The 22,663-nt window shown below is 41.4% G+C and overlaps 1 protein-coding gene across 4 annotated transcripts in view; it reads left to right on the top strand.

Annotated features, from left to right (window-relative positions):
• Positions 1-22,663, top strand: part of LOC131944412 (tyrosine-protein kinase receptor Tie-1) — a 68,864-nt gene that overhangs the window by 38,816 nt on the left and 7,385 nt on the right. For all 4 annotated transcript variants that reach the window (XM_059305003.1, XM_059305002.1, XM_059305004.1 and 1 more), the window contains 7 exons: positions 8,854-9,014; positions 11,418-11,595; positions 12,018-12,128; positions 15,098-15,294; positions 15,837-15,950; positions 17,898-17,968; positions 21,303-21,440. In XM_059305003.1, the coding sequence (XP_059160986.1) occupies positions 8,854-9,014; positions 11,418-11,595; positions 12,018-12,128; positions 15,098-15,294; positions 15,837-15,950; positions 17,898-17,968; positions 21,303-21,440 (970 nt within the window). The remainder of the gene's footprint in view (positions 1-8,853; positions 9,015-11,417; positions 11,596-12,017; positions 12,129-15,097; positions 15,295-15,836; positions 15,951-17,897; positions 17,969-21,302; positions 21,441-22,663) is intronic.

Raw genomic sequence — 22,663 nt, 5'->3', positions numbered from 1 at the left:
TAACCCTTATCTAGGTATAGGGCTGGTAAGTAGGTCACCAACCAGTTCTACGGCTCAATAAAACCTGCCTGCATGAGCCATAGAACTGGTTGGTGATCTACTTACCAGCCCTATACTGTGTTAAACCATTATTTCCTCTTAACGGTGATCTATATTTACCTTCTATTTATAGGCATACAGATGTTAAGAAGTTTAGAACGAATGTTTGATTGGTGAACAGAATAACGCCGGAGTGATCTCCCCTAAACTTTCTCGAATATTCTTATATAAAACAACAGGGGATGGCAACTCGGGATATAGACATGATTTAATCCATTTTAAATACTTATGTAACACATATGGTTACCAGCCAAGGGGGGATAAGTAATAAAGTTGTAATTCATTGGGTTGCGGCCCCTGTGGGACCGCAGCTGTTGATGTAGTTTTTTTGCATGCTCTTTGGTGAGCGATTTTACCTGTGTCCCATGTCATGTGACATGGGATTATGGGTAGTTCGTGCCTAGCCGTGTCAGTCAGACCCAAGGCTGCTGTCTGTGGACACGGAGGGTGACGGTACCTAGAGGTAGATCATGACAATGTAGACCTAATGAAGGGCTACAATTTAATCGTCGTTTAGTCGTCGTTAATCGTCGTCGTCATCATCGTCTTCTTTGGTTTTTGTTTTGCTGTGATCTACTGTTTTCTATACTGTTTTCTACTGTTGTTCTACATGGCCGTTTAAGGCTCGATGTTATGTCAATAAAGCCAGTAGTTGACAACAGCGTCGGTTCAGTGTGTCCTAAATCTCAGGGTCAGCCCTTTTAAACACAACACCTCAGTGGGTAAAAAGCATCACCACGGAGTGAGCGTTACACTTAAACTTTCTAAAATAGAATATAATCTCGTAGAAAAAAGAATTGCGCACCAAGTGAACGGCAAACAATATGTGTTTAATAGTGCGGAATATTAGTATTTTATAAATTTATATTCGTTTTTTGAGAAATCAGAAATAGCGTAAATTTCTACTTCCGGTCAACGGAAATTTCTCAAAATTTGACAGAAGGCGGAGATGAGATCTTTTACTTATACGTGAAATTTCGTTTTCTATCTGAAACAGTACTCAAGTTAGGCTTTTGAAAAACCAAAAGTAGAATAAGTTCCACTTCCGGTTACCAAAAGTAGAATAAATTCCATTTCTGGTTACCGGAAATGCTGAAATGTTGATCTCTGTGTGTGTAAGTCCGGGGATAGCCCGTGGTATACCGCACCCTCCTGGTGCGCGGGCGGACGCGCCTGATTTTATTTAGTGAACGGTCTATAATATAAAACTTTTTATACGTGTTCTATCATATTGTTTAAAACGGTCTATAATATTACTTTTTATACGTGTTCTATCATATTGTTTAAAACGGTCTATAATATAAAACTTTTTATACGTGTTCTATCATATTGTTTAAAACGGTCTATAATATTACTTTTTATACGTGTTCTATCATATTGTTTAAAACGGTCTATAATATTACTTTTTATACGTATTCTATCATATTGTTTAAAACTGTCTATAATACTACTTTTTATACGTGTTCTATCATATTGTTTAAAACTGTCTATAATATTACTTTTTATACGTATTCTATCATATTGTTTAAAACGGTCTATAATATTACTTTTTATACGTGTTCTATCATATTGTTTAAAACTGTCTATAATACTACTTTTTATACGTATTCTATCATATTGTTTAAAACTAACGTATGCACCATAGCTAACGGGATAGCCCTGGGCGCCAATTGAACCCTACCGGGGCGCCGCCCGTGCGAAATTGAAATATTCTTTGTCCGCAGAGACCTCCCCAGTTTTCCCAACAACTTCCCAAGTTTGATGGCGATCGGATGAAAGTTGTAGTAATGCTTAAAAGACAATTAAAGTCTGACGAAATATATTAGGGGGGTTTCATCAATGCTTTACCAATCTTTATTCTTAGACGCGAACTTTTTTTCTAAAACTGAGTTATTTAAACGTAAACAATGCCTGCGCTTGAATTATAAATACCAGGACACGTGTTTACCTACACCACAACCCAGCTAGCCATGGGGCGTGCTAAAATCAACGTAAATCACTCACCGCCTAAGTGTCGGGGACGTAGAGGGGCGCTCAAGTGACCCCCTGATTACACTACCGCAAGGGCGCCGCGTACGGTCCCTAGCTCGGTTTGCTTGTCATTATTGTAGGGTGCTCCTTAAAACTAACGTAGGCGCCGTAGTGCTCACTGGTAGCACAAGGCGCCAAATCGCACCCTGCCGGTGTGCCGGCGGACACGCCTGATTATGTTTAGTGAACAATTCCCATCTTATTTTGCACTGTTTAAAACAAACGTATGCGAAATAGCGCTCACGGGATAGCCAGGGGCGCCAAATTGCACCCTTCCGGGGCTCCAGCGAACGCGTCTGTTTCAATTTAGTGAGCAACTATAACGCCGCATATTATCCATTATCGATCATACTGTTTAGAAGAAACATTGGCGCCATTGCGCTCACGGGAACGCCACAGGGTGGCAAATCGAAACATGCAGGGGCGCCAGGGGACGCGCTTGATTCGACATAGTCAAAGTTTAATGTTGACCATCGTGTATTTAGTTAATAGCCTTTTTAAAAAACAAACGTAAGCGCCAAAGTGCTCGCAGGCCGGGGCGCTTCTCGCCACGCAATAGCCGGGGCGCCGAAGCCTGCGCCTGTTGAAATTTTACGACTTAATATATAGTAGTACTCCTTACCCACTATGCAGGACGCCCGATTAACGGATACCATGTGCTAAGATAGCCGCTCTATAACCATGGGCGCCAAACTGTGTATTGACAAAAATTGCACCCTCCCGGGCGACGCCTATATGAAATTTTAATTTTTTTTTCGCATTAGCCTTCTCAAGAATATTCTCATCAACTTCCCAAAGTTTCATGGCACGGTGTCGAACCACTTCCGACTTTCATTTTTTTCGCCCTTGCGAAAGTAAAAAGAAAAGACACGGAAACCTCTAATCAATTCTTCCAAGTTTAATAGCGATCGGATGAACGGTATGAAACAGCAATCGACTTTTTTTTTTACCGTATATATAGAAAAAACAATCGCGCCCTATCGGGTCGCTACCCTGCGAATTTTGAATTTTATTTTCGCAGAAACCCTCCCAGGAGTATTCTCATCAACTTCCCAAAGTTTTATGGTGATCGGATGAAAGGTGTAGTAATGCATAAAAGACAGACAAACACACACACATTGATACACACACACACACACACACACACACACACACATATATATATATATATATATATATATATATATATATATATATATATATATATATATATATATATCTATAATAATAGTTTCGCTGTCTCTCTATCTATCTATCTGTCTGACAAGAACGCTCTAGAGAAAACACAAGGAAAATAAAAACATGCACAGTAATTCGAAAAACGAAGTATGACGTCGACACATTTAGCGCACAGAGTAGAAAATAATCTCAAACCCAGAGAGTGCTCACAGTTATATGACGTCATTGATTTTCGCGTTAACATTGAATAAAAAGGAAATGTTGTCTAATCTTAATGGTTTGCGTGAAGAGTTTCTTGCATACAATTCTTCGGGTAGGGGCGAAGCCCCACCCCCCGCGTAAGAACGTCTGAGCCCCCCTCCCCCCTCCCCAAGTGGGGGGGTGGGGGGGGGGTGGGGGGAGGTGTGAGTGGGGGGGTGGGTGGGGCGGTGGTTTCCTCATCGATACTCTATAATAAAATTACCGCCTAATTAATGTGTCTAATCTAAAAAGTGGTTTTCTCGCAATTTCTTTAATGCAATTCTTCGCGTAGTGGCTAAGCGCGACACCAGTGTTTCTTTCAGACTTTTTCCTCCCCGGAGAGCGGTGGGGTACTTGAAATTTTCGGGGGCGGGGGTAAAATTTTCGGGGAGGGGGCGGACACTGGAAAAAGTATATAATTATATTTCGTTGAATGGGACGGTAGACATGTTTTTTGGGGGGTGGGGGTGGGGTGGGGGTGGGTGGCGGTGGGTGGGGTGGGGTGGGGGCTGGTGTGTGGGGTGGGTGTGGGGTGGGGGGTGGGGGGGGTGGTGTGTGTGTGGGGGGGGTGGGTTGGTTTTAGTTTAGAGAAAAGAGACAGCACTATCAACCTAGCGCCCGGTGTATCCTTCCTCAACGGGCCATTTTTCTCGTCTATAATAATAGTTTCGCTGTCTGTCTATCTATCTATCTATCTATCTATCTATCTGTCTGACAAGAACGCTCTAGAGAAAACACAAGGAATTTAAAAACCTGCACAGTAATTCGAAAAACGAAATATGACGTCGACACATTTAGCGTAGAGTAGAACATAATCTCAAACCAGAGAGTGCACACAGTAATGTAATGACGTCATTGAAACATTGAAAAAAAGGAAATGTTGTCTAATCTAAATGGTTTGCGTGAAGAGTTTCTTGCATAGAATTCTTCGAGTAGGGGCGAAGCCCCACCCCCCGCGTAAGAACGTCTGAGCCCCCCCCCCCCTCCCCAACTCAAAAGAAATTTCCTCATCGATACTCTATAGTAAAATTACCGCCTAATTAATGTGTCTAATCTAAAAAATGGTTTTCTCGCAATTTCTTTAATGCAATTCTTCGCGTAGTGGCTAAGCGCGACACCAGTGTTTCTTTCAGACTTTTTCCTCCCCGGAGAGGGGTGGGGGTACTTGAAATTTTCGGGGGCGGGGGTAGAATTTTCGGGGAGGGGGCGGACACTGGAAAAAGTATATAATTATATTTCGTTGAATGGGACGGTATACATGTTTTTCGGGGTGTGGGGGGTGTGGGGGGGGGGGGGTGGTGTGGGGGGGGGGGGGGTGGTGTGGGGGTGTGTGGGGTGGGTGGGGGGTGTGGGGGGTGGTGGTGTGTGTGTGTGTGGGGGGGCTGGGGTGGTTTTAGTTTAGAGAAAAGAGACAGCACTATCAGCCTAGCGCCCGGTGTATCCTTCCTCAACGGGCCATTTTTCTCGTATATATATATATATATATATATATATATATATATATATATATATATATATATATATATATATATATGGTTCCATGACAAATGATCTCAGACAAAATATCTCAGACAAAATATCTCAGACAAAATATCTCACGGACAAATGATCTCAGGACAAATAATCTCAGGACAAATGATCTCAAGGACAAATGATCTCACGGACAAAAGATACCAGGACAAAATATACCAGGACAAATGATACCATGGACAAATGATCTCAGACAAAATATCTCAGACAAAATATCTCACAGCAAAATTTTAAAAGTGTATAGGATGATTTTAGTTGATCTTAACATTTTTTTATTGACAGTCACATGGTTTTGTTTACTTTATTTAAGGGCAGGTTAAACCCCCCCCCCCCCCCCAAAAAAAAAAAAAAATACATATTTAAGTCAGAAATATTGATTTTTGAAAATCTATTGTTTCTGAAACTACATTCAATTCTGAATATTTTTGTATAATCATTTTGCAAAATTTCGTATTGCTAGTATTTTTTATAATTTTTCAATTAATGAGACTAATGACGTAATTCACCTATATTAAGCTACATTTAGCAGAATAAAAATTAAAAACTAACTAAAATAGATGTTCTTATTACTGAGTAAGAGGCCCCAGATGCAATTTATGTAACTGGGAGGTTTTAAAAATGACTTATTTGGTATAGTTTTCGCTTTTTCTCTTTGTTTTCAAATTTAGTATATTTTTCACTATTTAGCGTTTTTCTCAAAATGTTACTTTTCAACAAAATAGTATCAGTTAAATCACTATAACTCAAAAACTACTTGAGATATTTAGCTGAAATTTTGGACACATGTTTAATAAACACTGCTTGTAAAGTTGAACTAAAAGAATTTCTATATCTTTGAAACTTCTCATTTTATAAAAAAAAAAGCTAAGTCTACTCCCTACTTTTGGAAAAATTTTAGGTCTCACATTTAAAAAAATTGGCTAAAATCCATTTTCTATTATTTTCTAATTGTTTTAGTTCATGTTTTTTTGTAATTGCGTAAATTACACTATATTAAAGATTTGTGTTATTCTGACAAACAGAAGAAGCTGTGTTATTGTGATTTCAATGAGAGCTAATTTTGAGCTATTTTACCCTAAAAATGACACTTTTTAGAAAATATTTTCACAAAACCAAAACATTTTAGTGATTTTTTTGCATTTTTTTCATATACTATGCTAGTTACAACTTCCTTATCACTCAAAAAAGTCCTAACACCTAAATTTCAATTTGGGGGTTTAACCTGCCCTTAATATTGTTTATAGGCCTATATAATAATTGTAACAAAAATGTTTGCCGCATAAATTTGTCATATTCCACTAAACATTTTAAAATTAAGATTACTAATATAGTATGCGAAGATTCAAGAAATTGTTCTATAGACAGCGTAGGTGAGCTTGCCAAACATGAGACAAACCTACCATGTCAGTTGGACGAAACTAGATCAAAGGAAATGAAATAACAATAAAGACACACCTTCGTACGAAGGTGGCCGCCCGCTGTGATGGCAGAGGGTTGCCTCAAGGGAAATACATCCGCCCTCCGTAGACAATACAACTAGCCAATTGTTGAGAAAATAAAAATTATTTTTTACAGAACCCTTCCCTAGAGTGTTATAATGAACACCCCAAAGTCTCATGGCTATCAAATGAACGATGTCAAACCAATATCGACTTTTATTTTTATATACCGTATATAGAGAAAAAACCAATTGCGCCTTGCCGGGGCGCCACCCCTGCAAATTTGAAATTTTTTTTCCGCAGAAACCTCCCCAGGAATATTCACAACAACTACATAAAGTTTCACGGCAATGTGATTAGAGGTGTAGTAATGCATAAAAGACAGACAGACACACACACACCTACATACATTGCTTTATATATATATATATATATATATATATATATATATATATATATATATATATAGATAGATAGATAGATAGATAGATAGATAGATAGATAGATAGATAGATAGATAAATATTCCGCATTATTATACACATATTGTTTGCCGTTCACTTGGTATGCAATTTTTTTTTCTACGAGATTCTATTCTATTTTTAAAAAGTTTAAGTATTTAGAAATTGATTAAAAATCATATCTATATCACAAGTTGCCATCCCTTGTAGTGTTATATAAGAATATTCGAGAAAGTTTAGGGGAGATCACTCCCGTTTTATTGAAATAATAATAAACAAAGTTTTGAATTAAATTATTATATGCTGTAAATCATTAAGACAATGAATCACGATTGAAAATAGTTTTACATTGATTGTTAGCCATACATCGAAAGTGAAACGATTTCATAACGCGGTGAACGTTTTGTTTAATTACCTTCGAGACTTCAAAGCGAATCTAGTTTTCTATTTAAAATGTCTTAGAACTGAAAGCAGCTGATTAAAGAGGTGGGTGGGAGGGGTGGGGGTTAAAATGTCATATTTGCTGGGGTAATAAATAGCTAACCACATAGAGGTCTTACCTCTAGACGTACAAGAATGTATGCGCTCAATATTTTGAGCAACAGATTGCAATCAAAGAGGGATTAAAATACCACCAGTCACTTATTGAGGCGTACACCAGTTTTGTAATGAGATCATTCCTTTTTTTAAGCTATAAAAATAACAAAATATAAGCAGTACTAAACGACTGATAAATTTCTTATTTTTTACACGGTTTTGTTTAACTTGCTGGTCCTTATACTGTCCTCATGGATCGAAACTGTCGAGGAAAATATCGAGCACTTCTAACTGACCGATTCGTTTCACACTTGGCACGTGGGTCAAGATCCGCTGACAATGTAATCTAACACTCGATTTCATTCCTAATTATAATTATATAACTTTCTTATCCTATTTAGAAGAAGTTATCTTCTTTTTCCTCTTTCCTAATTGTGATGTTAGACGTGATTCCCTCCAACAGAACTGCATGCCAGCATTGGATACGCCATGTTGTCTGGGCCATTGATCTGCTTTTCTTTGTGGCTTCCAGAGCCTCTGTCCATTTAATAATAAACTACAAGGCAGCAGTGGCGTAGCGAGGTCGGGTGTCACCCGGAGCGCCACTTAATGGTGTCACCCCCCAGTGGCGTAGCGACCCTTCCCGGGGACAAACTTTCAATTTTCGATTTGCACCACCCCCTCAAACTTTCGATTTGCACCTCTTAAAACACAATTTAACACTCGAATTAATCACTTAACTAAGTGGAATTATCATTTTTCTGTATATATTTAGCAATTTTTTGCCTTGGTTTCCCCCCTAAATGGTGTCACCCGGTGCGGTCCACACCCCCGCCCCCCCCCCCCCCTAGCTACGCCTCTGCAAGGCAGCAATTATTTGTTACTGGAGTTTTCTCCCCTAGATGGATTTCTGTCCCTAGCTAATGAGCCAAATCTGCCCGGGGTTCGAACTCAAAGACTGTTCGGTTTAACAACGATGAGCTATACAGGCTAAACTACGCTGAATTTATAAAAATGATTTTTCTTTTACCAGCTAAAACATTAATTGATTATATGAAGGTTTTTGTTAGAGTTTAAGCCCTGCCAAGCCAGCAGCTAGATGCAGCCATAACCTAGCTGAAGCCAGCAGCTAGCTGCAGCCATAACCTAGCTGAAGCCAGCAGCTAGCTGCAGCCATAACCTAGCTGAAGCCAGCAGCTAGCTGCAGCCATAACCTAGCTGCAGCCATAACCTAGCTGAAGCCAGCAGCTAGCTGCAGCCATAACCTAGCTGCAGCCATAACCTAGCTGAAGCCAGCAGCTAGCTGCAGCCATAACCTTCTCTGCTGCTCCCCCACAGGAGTGCTGACAACGGCAGCCGCGGGTTTCCACACCTCCCCGTCCTTCCCCATCCTCGTCATTTCATTGGTTGGCGCCGTCATCATTCTGGCAACCTTCTCGACCTACTTCCTTGTCGTCCGACCCAAGAAATCAGCCCTCAGACGCCTCTACACCGCCTCGGTAAGTTGTCACCCCATCCCCTTCATGTTCTGTCCCCATCCCCAGCTCTGTGCCCCAACCCCCAGCTCTGTATCCCCACCCCCAGCACTGTCCCCACCCCCAGCACTGTCCCCACCCTCAGCACTGTCCCCACCCCCAGCTCTGTGCCCCAACCGCCAGCACTGTGTCCCCACCCCCAGCTCTGTGCCCCACCCCCAGCACTGCGCCCCCACCCCCAGCACTGTCCCCACCCCCAGCACTGTGTCCCCACCCCCAGCACTATGTCCCCACCCCCAGCACTGTGTCCCCACCCCCAGCTCTGTGCCCCCACCCCCAGCACTGTGTCCCCACCCCCAGCACTGTCCCCACCCCCAGCTCTGTGCCCCCACCTTCAACACTGTGTCCCCACCCCCAGCTCTGTGCCCCCACCCCCAGCACTGTGTCCCCACCCCAGCACTGTGTCCCCACCCCCAGCTCTGTGTCCCCACCCCCAACACTGTGTCCCCACCCCCAGCACTGTGTCACCACCCCCAGCTCTGTGTCCCCACCCCCAACACTGTGTCCCCACCCCCAGCTCTGCGTCCCCCAGCTCTGTGTCCCCACCCCCAGCTCTGTGCCCCCACCCCCAGCTCTGTGTCCCCACCCCCAGCTCTGCGTCCCCCAGCTCTGTGTCCCCATCCCCAGCTCTGTGTCCCCACCCCCAGCACTGTGTCCCCACCCCCAGCACTGTGTCCACATCCCCAGCTCTGCGTCCCCCAGCTCTGTGTCCCCACCCCCAGCTCTGCGTCCCCCAGCTCTGTGCCCCCACCCCCAGCTCTGTGTCCCCACCCCCATCACTGTGTCCCCACCCCCAGCACTGTGTCCACATCCCCAGCTCTGCGTCCCCCAGCTCTGTGTCCCCACCCCCAGCTCTGCGTCCCCCAGCTCTGTGTCCCCACCCCCAGCTCTGTGAAATGACTTACCTAATGAAATGACCTACCTAATGAAATTACCTACCTAATGAAATGACTTACCTAAGGAAATGACCTACCAAATGAAATGACCTACCTAAGGAAATTATCTAACTTATGAAATGACCTACCTAAAGAAATGACCCACCTAATGAGATGACCCACCTAATGAAATGACTTACCTAAAGAAATGACCCACCTAATGAAATGACCCACCTAATGAAATGACCCACCTTATGAAATGACTCGTTTAATGAAATGACCCACCTAATGAAATGACCTACCTAAAGAAATGACCCACCTAATGAAATGACCCACCTAATGAAATCACTTATCTAAGGAAATGACCTACCTAATGAAATGGCCTACCTAATGAAATGACTTACCTAAAGAAATGACCCATCTAATGAAATGACCCGTTTAATGAAATGACCCACCTAAGGAAATGACTTACCTAAGGAAATGACCTATCTAATGAAATTACCCACCTAAAAAAGACCCACCTAATGAAATGACCCACCTTATGAAATGACCCACCTAATGAAATGACCCACCCTATGAAATAACCCGTTTAATAAAATGACCCACCTAATGAAATGACCCACCTAATGAGATGACCCACCTAATGAAATGACTTACCTAAAGAAATGACACACCTAATGAAATTACCCACCTATTGAAATGACCCACCTAATGAAATGACCCACCTTATGAAATGACTCGTTTAATGAAATGACCCACCTAATGAAATGACCTACCTAAAGAAATTACCCACCTAATGAAATGACCCACCTAATGAAATCACTTACCTAAGGAAATGACCTACCTAATGAAATGGCCTACCTAATGAAATGACTTACCTAAAGAAATGACCCACCTAATGAAATGACCCGTTTAATGAAATGACCCACCTAAGGAAACGACCCACCTAATGAAATGACTTACCTAAGGAAATGACCTATCTAATGAAATTACCCACCTAAAGAAATGACCCACCTAATGAAATGACCCACCTTATGAAATGACCCACCTAATGAAATGACCCACCTTATGAAATGACCCGTTTAATGAAATAACCCACCTAATGAAATGACCCACCTAATGAAATGACCTACCTAAAGAAATGACCCACCTAATGAAATGACCCACCTAATGAAATGACCCACCTAATGAAATGACCCGTTCAATGAAATGACCCACCTAATGAAATGACCTACCTAAAGAAATGACCCATCTAATGAAATGACCCACCTAATGAAATGACCCACCTAATGAAATGACCCGTTTAATGAAATGACCCACCTAATGAAATGACCCACCTAAAGAAATGACCCACCTAAAGAAATGACCCACCTAAAGAAATGACCCACCTAAAGAAATGACCCACCTAAAGAAATGACCCACCTAAAGAAATGACCCACCTAATGAAATGACCCACCTAATGAAATGACCCACCTAATGAACCCCCTCACAGAGTAACGAGCACCTGACCAACACCTACGAGCAAATTGTTGGCAGCCCATGGGAGATCCAGCGTGGTCAGCTGTCGCTTAGCAACGAGTTGCTGGGCAACGGACAGTTTGGACAAGTTAAAAGAGGTCACGTTAAAATAAACGGGGTCAAGGTTCCCGTGGCCATTAAGTCTTTGAAAGGTCAGTTGACTCATTCCCAATGTTCAAAACTGTTCAAATCTCGTCAATACATATTTGGCTTACATTTTCTTGTGTTCAAATCTCGTCAATACATATTTGGCTTACATTTTCTTGTGTTCAAATCTCGTCAATACATATTTGGCTTACATTTTCTTGTGTTCAAATCTCGTCAATACATATTTGGCTTACATTTTCTTGTGTTCAAATCTCGTCAATACATATTTGGCTTACATTTTCTTGTGTTAAAACCTCGTCAATTAGACTACATTTTCTTGTGTTAAAACATCGTCAATTAGACTACATTTTCTTGTGTTAAAACATCGTCAATTAGACTACATTTTCTTGTGTTAAAACATCGTCAATTAGACTACATTTTCTTGTGTTAAAACATCGTCAATTAGACTACATTGTGTTGTGTTTAGATAACGCCTCTGAGAAGGACAAGCGAGACTTCCTAAACGAACTGGCTATTCTCAAACGTGTGGGCAAACATGAAAATGTCGTCTGCCTAGTGGGCGCCTGCCACATTAAAGGTAGGCACTTGTAACACGTGATTTATTAGTAAGTTTGTCACACCGGTCATCTTGTCACCTGGTCATCTTGTCACACCGGTCATCTTGTCACCTGGTCATCTTGTCACCTGGTCATCTTGTCACCTGGTCATCTTGTCACCTGGTCATCTTGTCACACCGGTCATCTTGTCACCTGGTCATCTTGTCACATCGGTCATCTTGTCACCTGGTCATCTTGTCACCTGGTCATCTTGTCACTGGTCATCTTGTCACACCGGTCACCTGCTCATCTTGTCACCTGGTCATCTTGTCACCTGGTCATCTTGTCACCTGGTCATCTTGTCACCTGCTCATCTTGTCACCTGGTCATCTTGTCACCTGGTCATCTTGTCACCTGGTCATCTTGTCACCTGGTCATCTTGTCACCTGGTCATCTTGTCACCTGGTCATCTTGTCACACCGGTCATCTTGTCACCTGGTCATCTTGTCACCTGGTCATCTTGTCACCTGGTCATCTTGTCACCTGGTCATCTTGTCACACCGGTCATCTTGTCACCTGGTCATCTTGTCACACCGGTCATCTTGTCACCTGGTCATCTTGTCACCTGCTCATTTTGTCACCTGGTCATCTTGTCACCTGGTCATCTTGTCACCTGGTCATCTTGTCACCTGGTCATCTTGTCACACTGGTCATCTTGTCACCTGGTCATCTTGTCACCTGGTCATCTTGTCACCTGGTCATCTTGTCACCTGGTCATCTTGTCACCTGGTCATCTTGTCACCTGGTCATCTTGTCACACCGGTCATCTTGTCACCTGGTCATCTTGTCACACTTGTCATCTTGTCACCTGGTCATCTTGTTACCTGGTCATCTTGTCACCTGGTCATCTTGTCACCAGGTCATCTTGTCACACCTGTCATCTTGTCACCTGGTCATCTTGTCACCTGGTCATCTTGTCACCTGGTCATCTTGTCACCTGGTCATCTTGTCACCTGGTCATCTTGTCACACCGGTCATCTTGTCACCTGGTCATCTTGTCACACCGGTCATCTTATCACCTGGTCATTTGTCACACCGGTCATCTTGTCACCTGGTCATCTTGTCACCTGGTCATCTTGTCACCTGGTCATCTTGTCACACCTGTCATCTTGTCACCTGGTCATCTTGTCACACCGGTCATCTTGTCACCTGGTCATCTTGTCACCTGGTCATCTTGTCACCTGGTCATCTTGTCACCTGGTCATCTTGTCACCTGGTCATCTTGTCACCTGGTCATCTTGTCACCTGGTCATCTTGTCACCTGGTCATCTTGTCACCTGGTCATCTTGTCACCTGGTCATCTTGTCACCTGGTCATCTTGTCACTTGGTCATCTTGTCACCTGGTCATCTTGTCACCTGGTCATCTTGTCACCTGGTCATCTTGTCACCTGGTCATCTTGTCACCTGGTCATCTTGTCACCTGGTCATCTTGTCACCTGGTCATCTTGTCACACCGGTCATCTTGTCACCTGGTCATTTTGTCACACCGGTCATTTTGTCACCTGGTCATCTTGTCACCTGGTCATCTTGTCACCTGGTCATTTTGTCACACCGGTCATCTTGTCACCTGGTCATCTTGTCACCTGGTCATCTTGTCACCTGGTCATCTTGTCACCTGGTCATCTTGTCACCTGGTCATCTTGTCACACCGGTCATCTTGTCACCTGGTCATCTTGTCACACTGGTCATCTTGTCACCTGGTCATCTTGTCACCTGGTCGTTTTGTCACACCGGTCATCTTGTCACACCGGTCATCTTGTCACCTGCTCATCTTGTCACCTGGTCATCTTGTCACCTGGTCATCTTGTCACACTGGTCATCTTGTCACCTGGTCATCTTGTCACCTGGTCATCTTGTCACCTGGTCATCTTGTCACCTGGTCATCTTGTCACCTGGTCATCTTGTCACCTGGTCATCTTGTCACACTGGTCATCTTGTCACCTGGTCATCTTGTCACCTGGTCATCTTGTCACACTGGTCATCTTGTCACCTGGTCATCTTGTCACCTGGTCATCTTGTCACCTGGTCATCTTGTCACACCGGTCATCTTGTCACCTGGTCATCTTGTCACACCGGTCATCTTGTCACACCGGTCATCTTGTCACCTGGTCATCTTGTCACACCGGTCATCTTGTCACACCGGTCATCTTGTCACCTGGTCATCTTGTCACACCGGTTATCTTGTCACCTGGTCATCTTGTCACCTGGTCATCTTGTCACACTGGTCATCTTGTCACCTGGTCATCTTGTCACCTGGTCATCTTGTCACACTGGTCATCTTGTCACCTGCTCATCTTGTCACCTGCCTATCGATTAATTCTGTTATCTCCTGTTATCAAACTTGCTTTCATTAACAAGAGCATTAGTCGCTACCTGATGAGCGAAAAAAAAAAGTTTTTATATTCTACCTTTTTTTCCAGTCCAGTCGTTATCACATACTCTTTCAAATATTTGCGTTCAAACCCGATCAGTAGCTTGTTATTTTTAAAACTCAGGGAGAAATAGATTCTATCTTCCCTTTTTTCCCATGGTCAGTCAACCGTTACCACACTGTCGTCGGGTAGCAAATTAAGGGGCTCACTAGAAATTAATTTAATATAGAAAGCAGCGACCGTTGCTACAGAAATCGTCACATTTTGCAATGTTTTTAACATCAAATGAAACGGAGATTGTTAGAGGAAGTAGCTAGGCCTAGCATTAGCTGCTTAAGTATACCGGTAGATACATTATACATAGACTACAACGTACGCTAGATTAACGCTATAATAACGGTAACAAAAGCGGGCACGAAAGGTGAATATTTTCTTAATAACAACGTTTTTATTTAAAGTTAAAATAATTTTAGGTAACTAAAAATAAAAACTATCAAAGAAAATTAGAAATAAGAAAAAGTCACATCCCAAAATATCCCATCCACCTGACGTCACGGACTTCTATAATTTTTCCCAGGCGTAATGTACGTGGCTATGGAATATGCCAAACACGGAGATCTGAGAACATTTCTACGTCACAGCCGCCGTCTGACGGCATTACATGAGTACGACAATACGTCATCACCATTTCTGCACACGGCACTCCGGCCACAGACCTTGATCAAACTCTCTCTGGACACGGCACGGGGGCTGGGGCATCTGGCGGACAAACAGGTCAGTTTCTTGCCTTACGTCCTGCTGTCTCATGTCCTGTCTCATGTCCTACTGTCTCATGTCCTGCTGTCTCATGTCCTACTGTCTCATGTCCTACTGTGTCATGTCCTACTGTCTCATGTCCTGCTGTCTCATGTCCTACTGTCTCATGTCCTACTGTGTCATGTCCTACTGTCTCATGTCCTACTGTCTTATGTCCTACTGTCTTATGTCCTACTGTCTTATGTCCTACTGTCTCATGTCCTACTGTCTCATGTCCTACTGTCTCATGTCCTACTGTCTCATATCCTACTGTCTCATGTCCTACTGTCTCATGTCCTACTGTCTCATGTCCTACTGTCTCATGTCCTGCTGTCTCATGTCCTGCTGTCTCATGTCCTACTGTCTCATGTCCTGCTGTCTCATGTCCTACTGTCTCATGTCCTACTGTCTCATGTCCTGCTGTCTCATGTCCTACTGTCTCATGTCCTGCTGTCTCATGTCCTACTGTCTCATGTCCTACTGTCTCATGTCCTATTTGTCTCATGTCTATTTTTCTCCAGATAATTCACAGAGATGTGGCTGCTAGAAATGTCCTCTTAGCAGATAAATTAGTTGCGAAAATCGCGGACTTCGGCCTATCTAAGAATGACCAGACCTACGTCAAAACGTCAAGTGTAAGTTTTTTCTTCTCCATAATTTCCTTCATATCGTTATTCCCTAACGATCATTGATTAGAGCAAGCATTTGCTAAAGAATGTTTGAATGAAGTTTTCCAATTTTCCCAGACCCGTGTCCCTAATGAAGTTTTCCAATTTTCCCAGACCCGTGTCCCTAATGAAGTTTTCCAATTTTCCCAGACCCGTGTCCTTAATGAAGTTTTCCAATTTTCCCAGACCCGTGTCCCTAATGAAGTTTTCCAATTTTCCCAGACCCGTGTCCCTAATGAAGTTTTCCAATTTTCCCAGACCCGCGTCCCTAATGAAGTTTTCCAATTTTCCCAGACCCGTGTCCCTAATGAAGTTTTCCAATTTTCCCAAACCCGTGTCCCTAATGAAGTTTTCCAATTCTCCCAGACCCGTGTCCCTAATGAAGTTTTCCAATTTTCCCAGACCCGCGTGCCTAATGAAGTTTTCCAATTTTCCCAGACCCGTGTCCCTAATGAAGTTTTCCAATTTTCCCAGACTCCAGTCTCTAATGAAGTTTTCCTATTTTCCCAGACCCGTGTCCTTAATGAAGTTTTCCAATTTTCCCAGACCCGTGTCCCTAATGAAGTTTTCCAATTTTCCCAGACCCGTGTCCCTAATGAAGATTTCCAATTTTCCCAGACCCGTGTCCTTAATGAAGTTTTCCAATTTTCCCAGACCCGTGTCCCTAATGAAGTTTTCCAATTTTCCCAGACCCGTGTCCCTAATGAAGATTTCCAATTTTCCCAGACCCGTGTCCTTAATGAAGTTTTCCAATTTTCCCAGACCCGTGTCCCTAATGAAGATTTCCAATTTTCCCAGACTCCGGTCTCTAATGAAGTTTTCCAATTTTCCCAGACCCGTGTCCTTAATGAAGTTTTCCAATTTTCCCAGACCCGTGTCCCTAATGAAGTTTTCCAATTTTCCCAGACCCGTGTCCTTAATGAAGTTTTCCAATTTTCCCAGACCCGTGTCCCTAATGAAGTTTTCCAATTTTCCCAAACCCGTGTCCCTAATGAAGTTTTCCAATTCTCCCAGACCCGTGTCCCTAATGAAGTTTTCCAATTTTCCCAGACCCGCGTGCCTAATGAAGTTTTCCAATTTTCCCAGACCCGTGTCCCTAATGAAGTTTTCCAATTTTCCCAGACTCCAGTCTCTAATGAAGTTTTCCTATTTTCCCAGACCCGTGTCCTTAATGAAGTTTTCCAATTTTCCCAGACCCGTGTCCCTAATGAAGTTTTCCAATTTTCCCAGACCCGTGTCCCTAATGAAGATTTCCAATTTTCCCAGACCCGTGTCCTTAATGAAGTTTTCCAATTTTCCCAGACCCGTGTCCCTAATGAAGTTTTCCAATTTTCCCAGACCCGTGTCCCTAATGAAGATTTCCAATTTTCCCAGACCCGTGTCCTTAATGAAGTTTTCCAATTTTCCCAGACCCGTGTCCCTAATGAAGATTTCCAATTTTCCCAGACTCCGGTCTCTAATGAAGTTTTCCAATTTTCCCAGACCCGTGTCCTTAATGAAGTTTTCCAATTTTCCCAGACCCGTGTCCCTAATGAAGTTTTCCAATTTTCCCAGACCCGTGTCCTTAATGAAGTTTTCCAATTTTCCCAGACCCGTGTCCTTAATGAAGTTTTCCAATTTTCCCAGACCCGTGTCCCTAATGAAGTTTTCCAATTTTCCCAGACCCGGGTCCCTAATGAAGTTTTCCAATTTTCCCAGACCCGTGTCCCTAATAAAGTTTTCCAATTTTCCCAGACCCGTGTCCCTAATGAAATTTTCCAATTTTCCCAGACCCGTGTCACTAATGAAGTTTTCCAATTTTCCCAGACCCGTGTCACTAATGAAGTTTTTCAATTTTCCCAGACCCGTGTCCCTAATAAAGTTTTCCAATTTTCCCAGACCCGTGTCCCTAATGAAGTTTTCCAATTTTCCCAGACCCGTGTCCCTATCCGCTGGATGGCCGTGGAGTCTTTGTTCAGCAACACGTACACACTACAGAGCGACGTGTAAGTTGATGGGCTTAGGTGTCTAAGGATTAGGATAAGCTGTTCTAGACTACTGCTATCTAAGGGTTAGGATAAGGTGTTCTAGGTTAGTGCTATCTAAGTATTAGGATAAGGTGTACTAGGTTAGTGCTATCTAAGGATTAGGATAAGCTGTTCTAGACTACTGATATCTAAGGATTAGGATAAGCTGTTCTAGACTGCTGATATCTAAGTATTAGCATAAACTGGTCTAGGCCACTGGTGTCTAACGATTAGGATAAGCTGTTCTAGACTACTGATATCTAAGGATTAGGATAAACTGGTCTAGGCCACTGGTGTCTAACGATTAGGATAAGCTGTTCTAGACTACTGCTATCTAAGGGTTAGGATAAGGTGTTCTAGGTTAGTGCTATCTAAGGATTAGGATAAGGTGTACTAGGTTAGTGCTATTTAAGGATTAGGATAAGGTGTTCTAGACTACTGCTATCTAAGGATAAGGATAAGGTGTTCTAGACTACTGCTATCTAAGGATAAGGATAAGGTGTTCTAGACTAGTGGTGTCTAAGGATTAGGATAAGGTGTTCTAGACTACTGGTGTCTGAGATTTAAAAAAAAACACCGGGATTTGAAGCATTACGTTCATTTAAGACTGAAAAGTTAAAAACGACATTTGTTTACTATTTATTTGATACCCAGTACATCGGTAGCGTATAATATTTTTAAACATCCCTTTTTATTAAATGTCTCGGGCTCTATGTCGTGTTCGTCAATTGGCTGTTGTATCATTCAGGCCGGTAGCGGGTTAAGGGGGGGGGGGGGGGGGGGTGAGAGAGCAGCAAGATCGGGGCCCACAATATGGCAGCTTAATTATTTTCACTATAAAATCAAGTTTTGATATTTGCATCACAAGCTATCACTATAAAATCAAGTTTTAACATTTGCATCACAAGCTCATTTTAATTATTATTTTTTGAAATATCAAAAATGTACACAAATTTAAACATAAATATCAGCTGTCATCATCTCCTACCTAGACATTGCTCCCTAAAATAGTATTCATTTTATTTCTAGCACACAATTTGATTTATCAACTAGTTTCAGGAAATAAACATTGAATCTTAACAAAACAGGCAAGAAAAACATGTTTTATTTTTACGTTACTTATTACAAACGGCGCGTTTATCCAAGCATAATTTAAAAAATGTATAGACTTCTGGTCCAGTTTTTTGCACCGATCGAAATCATGTGAACTCTCTTTTGTGTTGAATACTAGTTCTTTGAAAGGTGGCTTTGATACATCGTTTTTGTAATAGGAGAATTAAAACCGAAACAAGACGCCAGGTGGGAGCTTCAAAGGATCTAGGAAGGTTTATCTCAAGAGTATAGAAAATGTAGTTGTAAGACTATGGCTCTTTGACAGTGGCGGATTAAGGAGCTGAACGGGAGATCCGTAATTCTAGGGGCCTCAAAATTTTCTCCAATCAACGATAGGAACATAATTTTCCTATCGATTTTATTTGTTTCTTAAATGAATGTTGAAAATTAAAACCATAAGCTTTTTTTTTCCTCTAAATTTTCATAGTATGGAAATTTTGTTTGGGAAAATATACAGTTGTCTTTTAGTCGGACGCTCAAGCTCTACTGTAGCTGTCATCGCTTCAAGTCAGACAATGTGTAATGTTTATTTAACCTGAGCTCTCTATAAGATAATAAATGTGTTTTTGATTGATCTCGCTTAGCCTATAAGACACGTTCAGAAAATAAACTACAACAGGCTAGGCTTACTTTATACGATCTGCAAATCTAATATATAATCCTGTGCCTTACTTTGGGTCCAGATAACAGAACTCTTACATGTTTATAACAGATGGCCTATTTAAAAAGGTATGGAGAGATGTTTCAAATTTTGTTACCTGAATACAATTTTCGTATAGTTCCGATTTTTAAAAGATAATTATAATCAATAACGATTTTTAAAAGATAATTATAATCAATAACGATTTTTTAAAAGATAATTATAATCAATAACGATTTTTAAAAGATAATTATAATCAATCACGATTTTTAAAAGATAATTATAATCAATAACGATTTTTAAAAGATAATTATAATCAATCGCGATTTTTAAAAGATAATTATAATCAATCACGATTTTTAAAAGATAATTATAATCAATCACGATTTTTAAAAGATAATTATAATCAATCACGATTTTTAAAAGATAATTATAATCAATCACGATTTTTAAAAGATAATTATAATCAATAACGATTTTTAAAAGATAATTATATCAATAACGATTTTTAAAAGATAATTATAATCAATCACGATTTTTAAAAGATAATTATAATCAATCACGATTTTTAAAAGATAATTATAATCAATCACGTTGTTGTAATATCAGGGGTGTAACAAGTTGACCTGACAGTTCAAGTAATTTAAGTGTAATCTAATGTTATATTCATTATGATTCGTCATTTAAGCCTAATATTTTTATGAAACAAGATTTAAATACTCCTACCTAAAATAAACCAAGTGCGTGTATCTGTACACGATTAGACAACAGCGGCGCTAGACTATTTGAGCTTTTGTTCTGAGATCTTTTGTCCATCAGATGATTAGCCCTTGAGATCATTCGTCCATGAACTATTTTGTCTGAGATAATTTGTCCATGAAATATTTTGTCTGAGATCATTTGTCCATGAAATATTTTGTCTGAGATAATTTGTCCGGAGATCATTTGTCATGGAACCATTTATCTATCTATCTGTCTATCTTACACTCGTTTGAAAGAGCTCGCTACACTACCGAGAAGGTGGGTCACTATATCCAATCACTAAACCGAACGCCTGACACCTGGTTGGTCAAAGAGGGACATTCTACCTCACCCTTTCGGTGGGGGGGGGGGGGAGGGTGATTAACGTAGACAGGGGAGGGGATAGGGGGATTAACGTACACTCGAAACAGGGGGATGGGGATTAACGTACACTCGAGACAGCACGTCCTTTGGTGTTACAAATTCGCGACCCACCTAAATATAGATCCTAAATGTTGACTGTCTCTAAATGTTACTGTCTCTAAATGTTGACTGTCTCTAAATGTTGACTGTCTCTAAATCTGTCTCTAAATGTTGACTGTCCCTAAATGTTGACTGTCTCTAAATGTTGACTGTCTCTAAATGTTGACTGTCCCTAAATGTTGACTGTCTCTAAATGTTGACTGTCCCTAAATGTTGACTGTCTCTAAATGTTGACTGTCTCTAAATGTTGACTGTCCCTAAATGTTGACTGTCCCTAAATGTTGACTGTCCCTAAATGTTGACTGTCCCTAAATGTTGACTGTCCCTATCTTTCAGCTGGTCGTTTGGCGTGTTGCTGTGGGAGATGTTCACCCTGGGGGGGACGCCCTACTCCAGTATAGACAGCCAGCAGCTCTTCAACTACCTCAAGGATGGTCACAGGCTGAGGAAACCCAGGCTTTGTGAGCCAGATATGTAAGTCACGTCATCTAGGCACACGTAAGTCACGTGATCTAGGCACACGTAAGTCACGTGATCTAGGCACACGTAAGTCACGTGATCTAGGCACACGTAAGTCACGTGATCTAGGCACACGTAAGTCACGTGATCTAGGCACACGTAAGTCACGTGATCTAGGCATACGTAAGTCACGTGACTGAACCTTGACTTTAGGAACCGGCTATTTAAGTGCACACAAAAACTGTTTTGTAGGTGGGCGTGGTCTCCCAACACCATTTTCTATGTCAGAAACCCCCCCCCCTCCCCTAGGTTTAGAGGAAAGGTTGCACGTCACATTATGATTTTCTCTTGTGAAGTCATTTGGATGATGTTACAATTGAGAAAGTCTTTGGATGATGTTACAATTGAGAAAGTCTTTGGATGATGTTACAATTGAGAAAGTCTTTGGATGATGTTACAATTGAGAAAGTCTTTGGATGATGTTACAATTGAGAAAGTCTTTGGATGATGTTACAATTGAGAAAGTCTTTGGATGATGTTACAATTGAGAAAGTCTTTGGATGATGTTACAATTGAGAAAGTCTTTGGATGATGTTACAATTGAGAAAGTCTTTGGATGATGTTACAAATGAGAAAGTCTTTGGATGATGTTACAAATGAGAAAGTCTTTGGATGATGTTACAATTGAGAAAGTCTTTGGATGATGTTACAATTGAGAAAGTCTTTGGATGATGTTACAATTGAGAAAGTCTTTGGATGATGTTACAATTGAGAAAGTCTTTGGATGATGTTACAACTGAGAAAGTCTTTGGATGATGTTACAATTGAGAAAGTCTTTGGATGATGTTACAATTGAGAAAGTCTTTGGATGATGTTACAATTGAGAAAGTCTTTGGATGATGTTACAATTGAGAAAGTCTTTGGATGATGTTACAATTGAGAAAGTCTTTGGATGATGTTACAATTGAGAAAGTCTTTGAATGATGTTACAATTGAGAAAGTCTTTGGATGATGTTACAATTGAGAAAGTCTTTGCATGATGTTACAAATGAGAAAGTCTTTGGATGATGTTACAATTGAGAAAGTCTTTGGATGATGTTACAATTGAGAAAGTCTTTGGATGATGTTACAAATGAGTCATTTGATTCGGCCATGGATGTTTACCTTTAGACTCAGGCCTAGGCTAAGTTAGGCACGTGATTAATGTTACCTTGATGCCGCCATCTTTGTCTGACCTT

This window comes from Physella acuta, unplaced genomic scaffold, assembly GCF_028476545.2.
Source record: "Physella acuta isolate Inbredline_101_S28 unplaced genomic scaffold, ASM2847654v3 ptg000491l, whole genome shotgun sequence".
Taxonomy (NCBI): domain Eukaryota; kingdom Metazoa; phylum Mollusca; class Gastropoda; family Physidae; genus Physella; species Physella acuta.
Note: the sequence above shows the minus strand (reverse complement) of the source record. Positions and strands in the feature narration are given on the sequence as shown.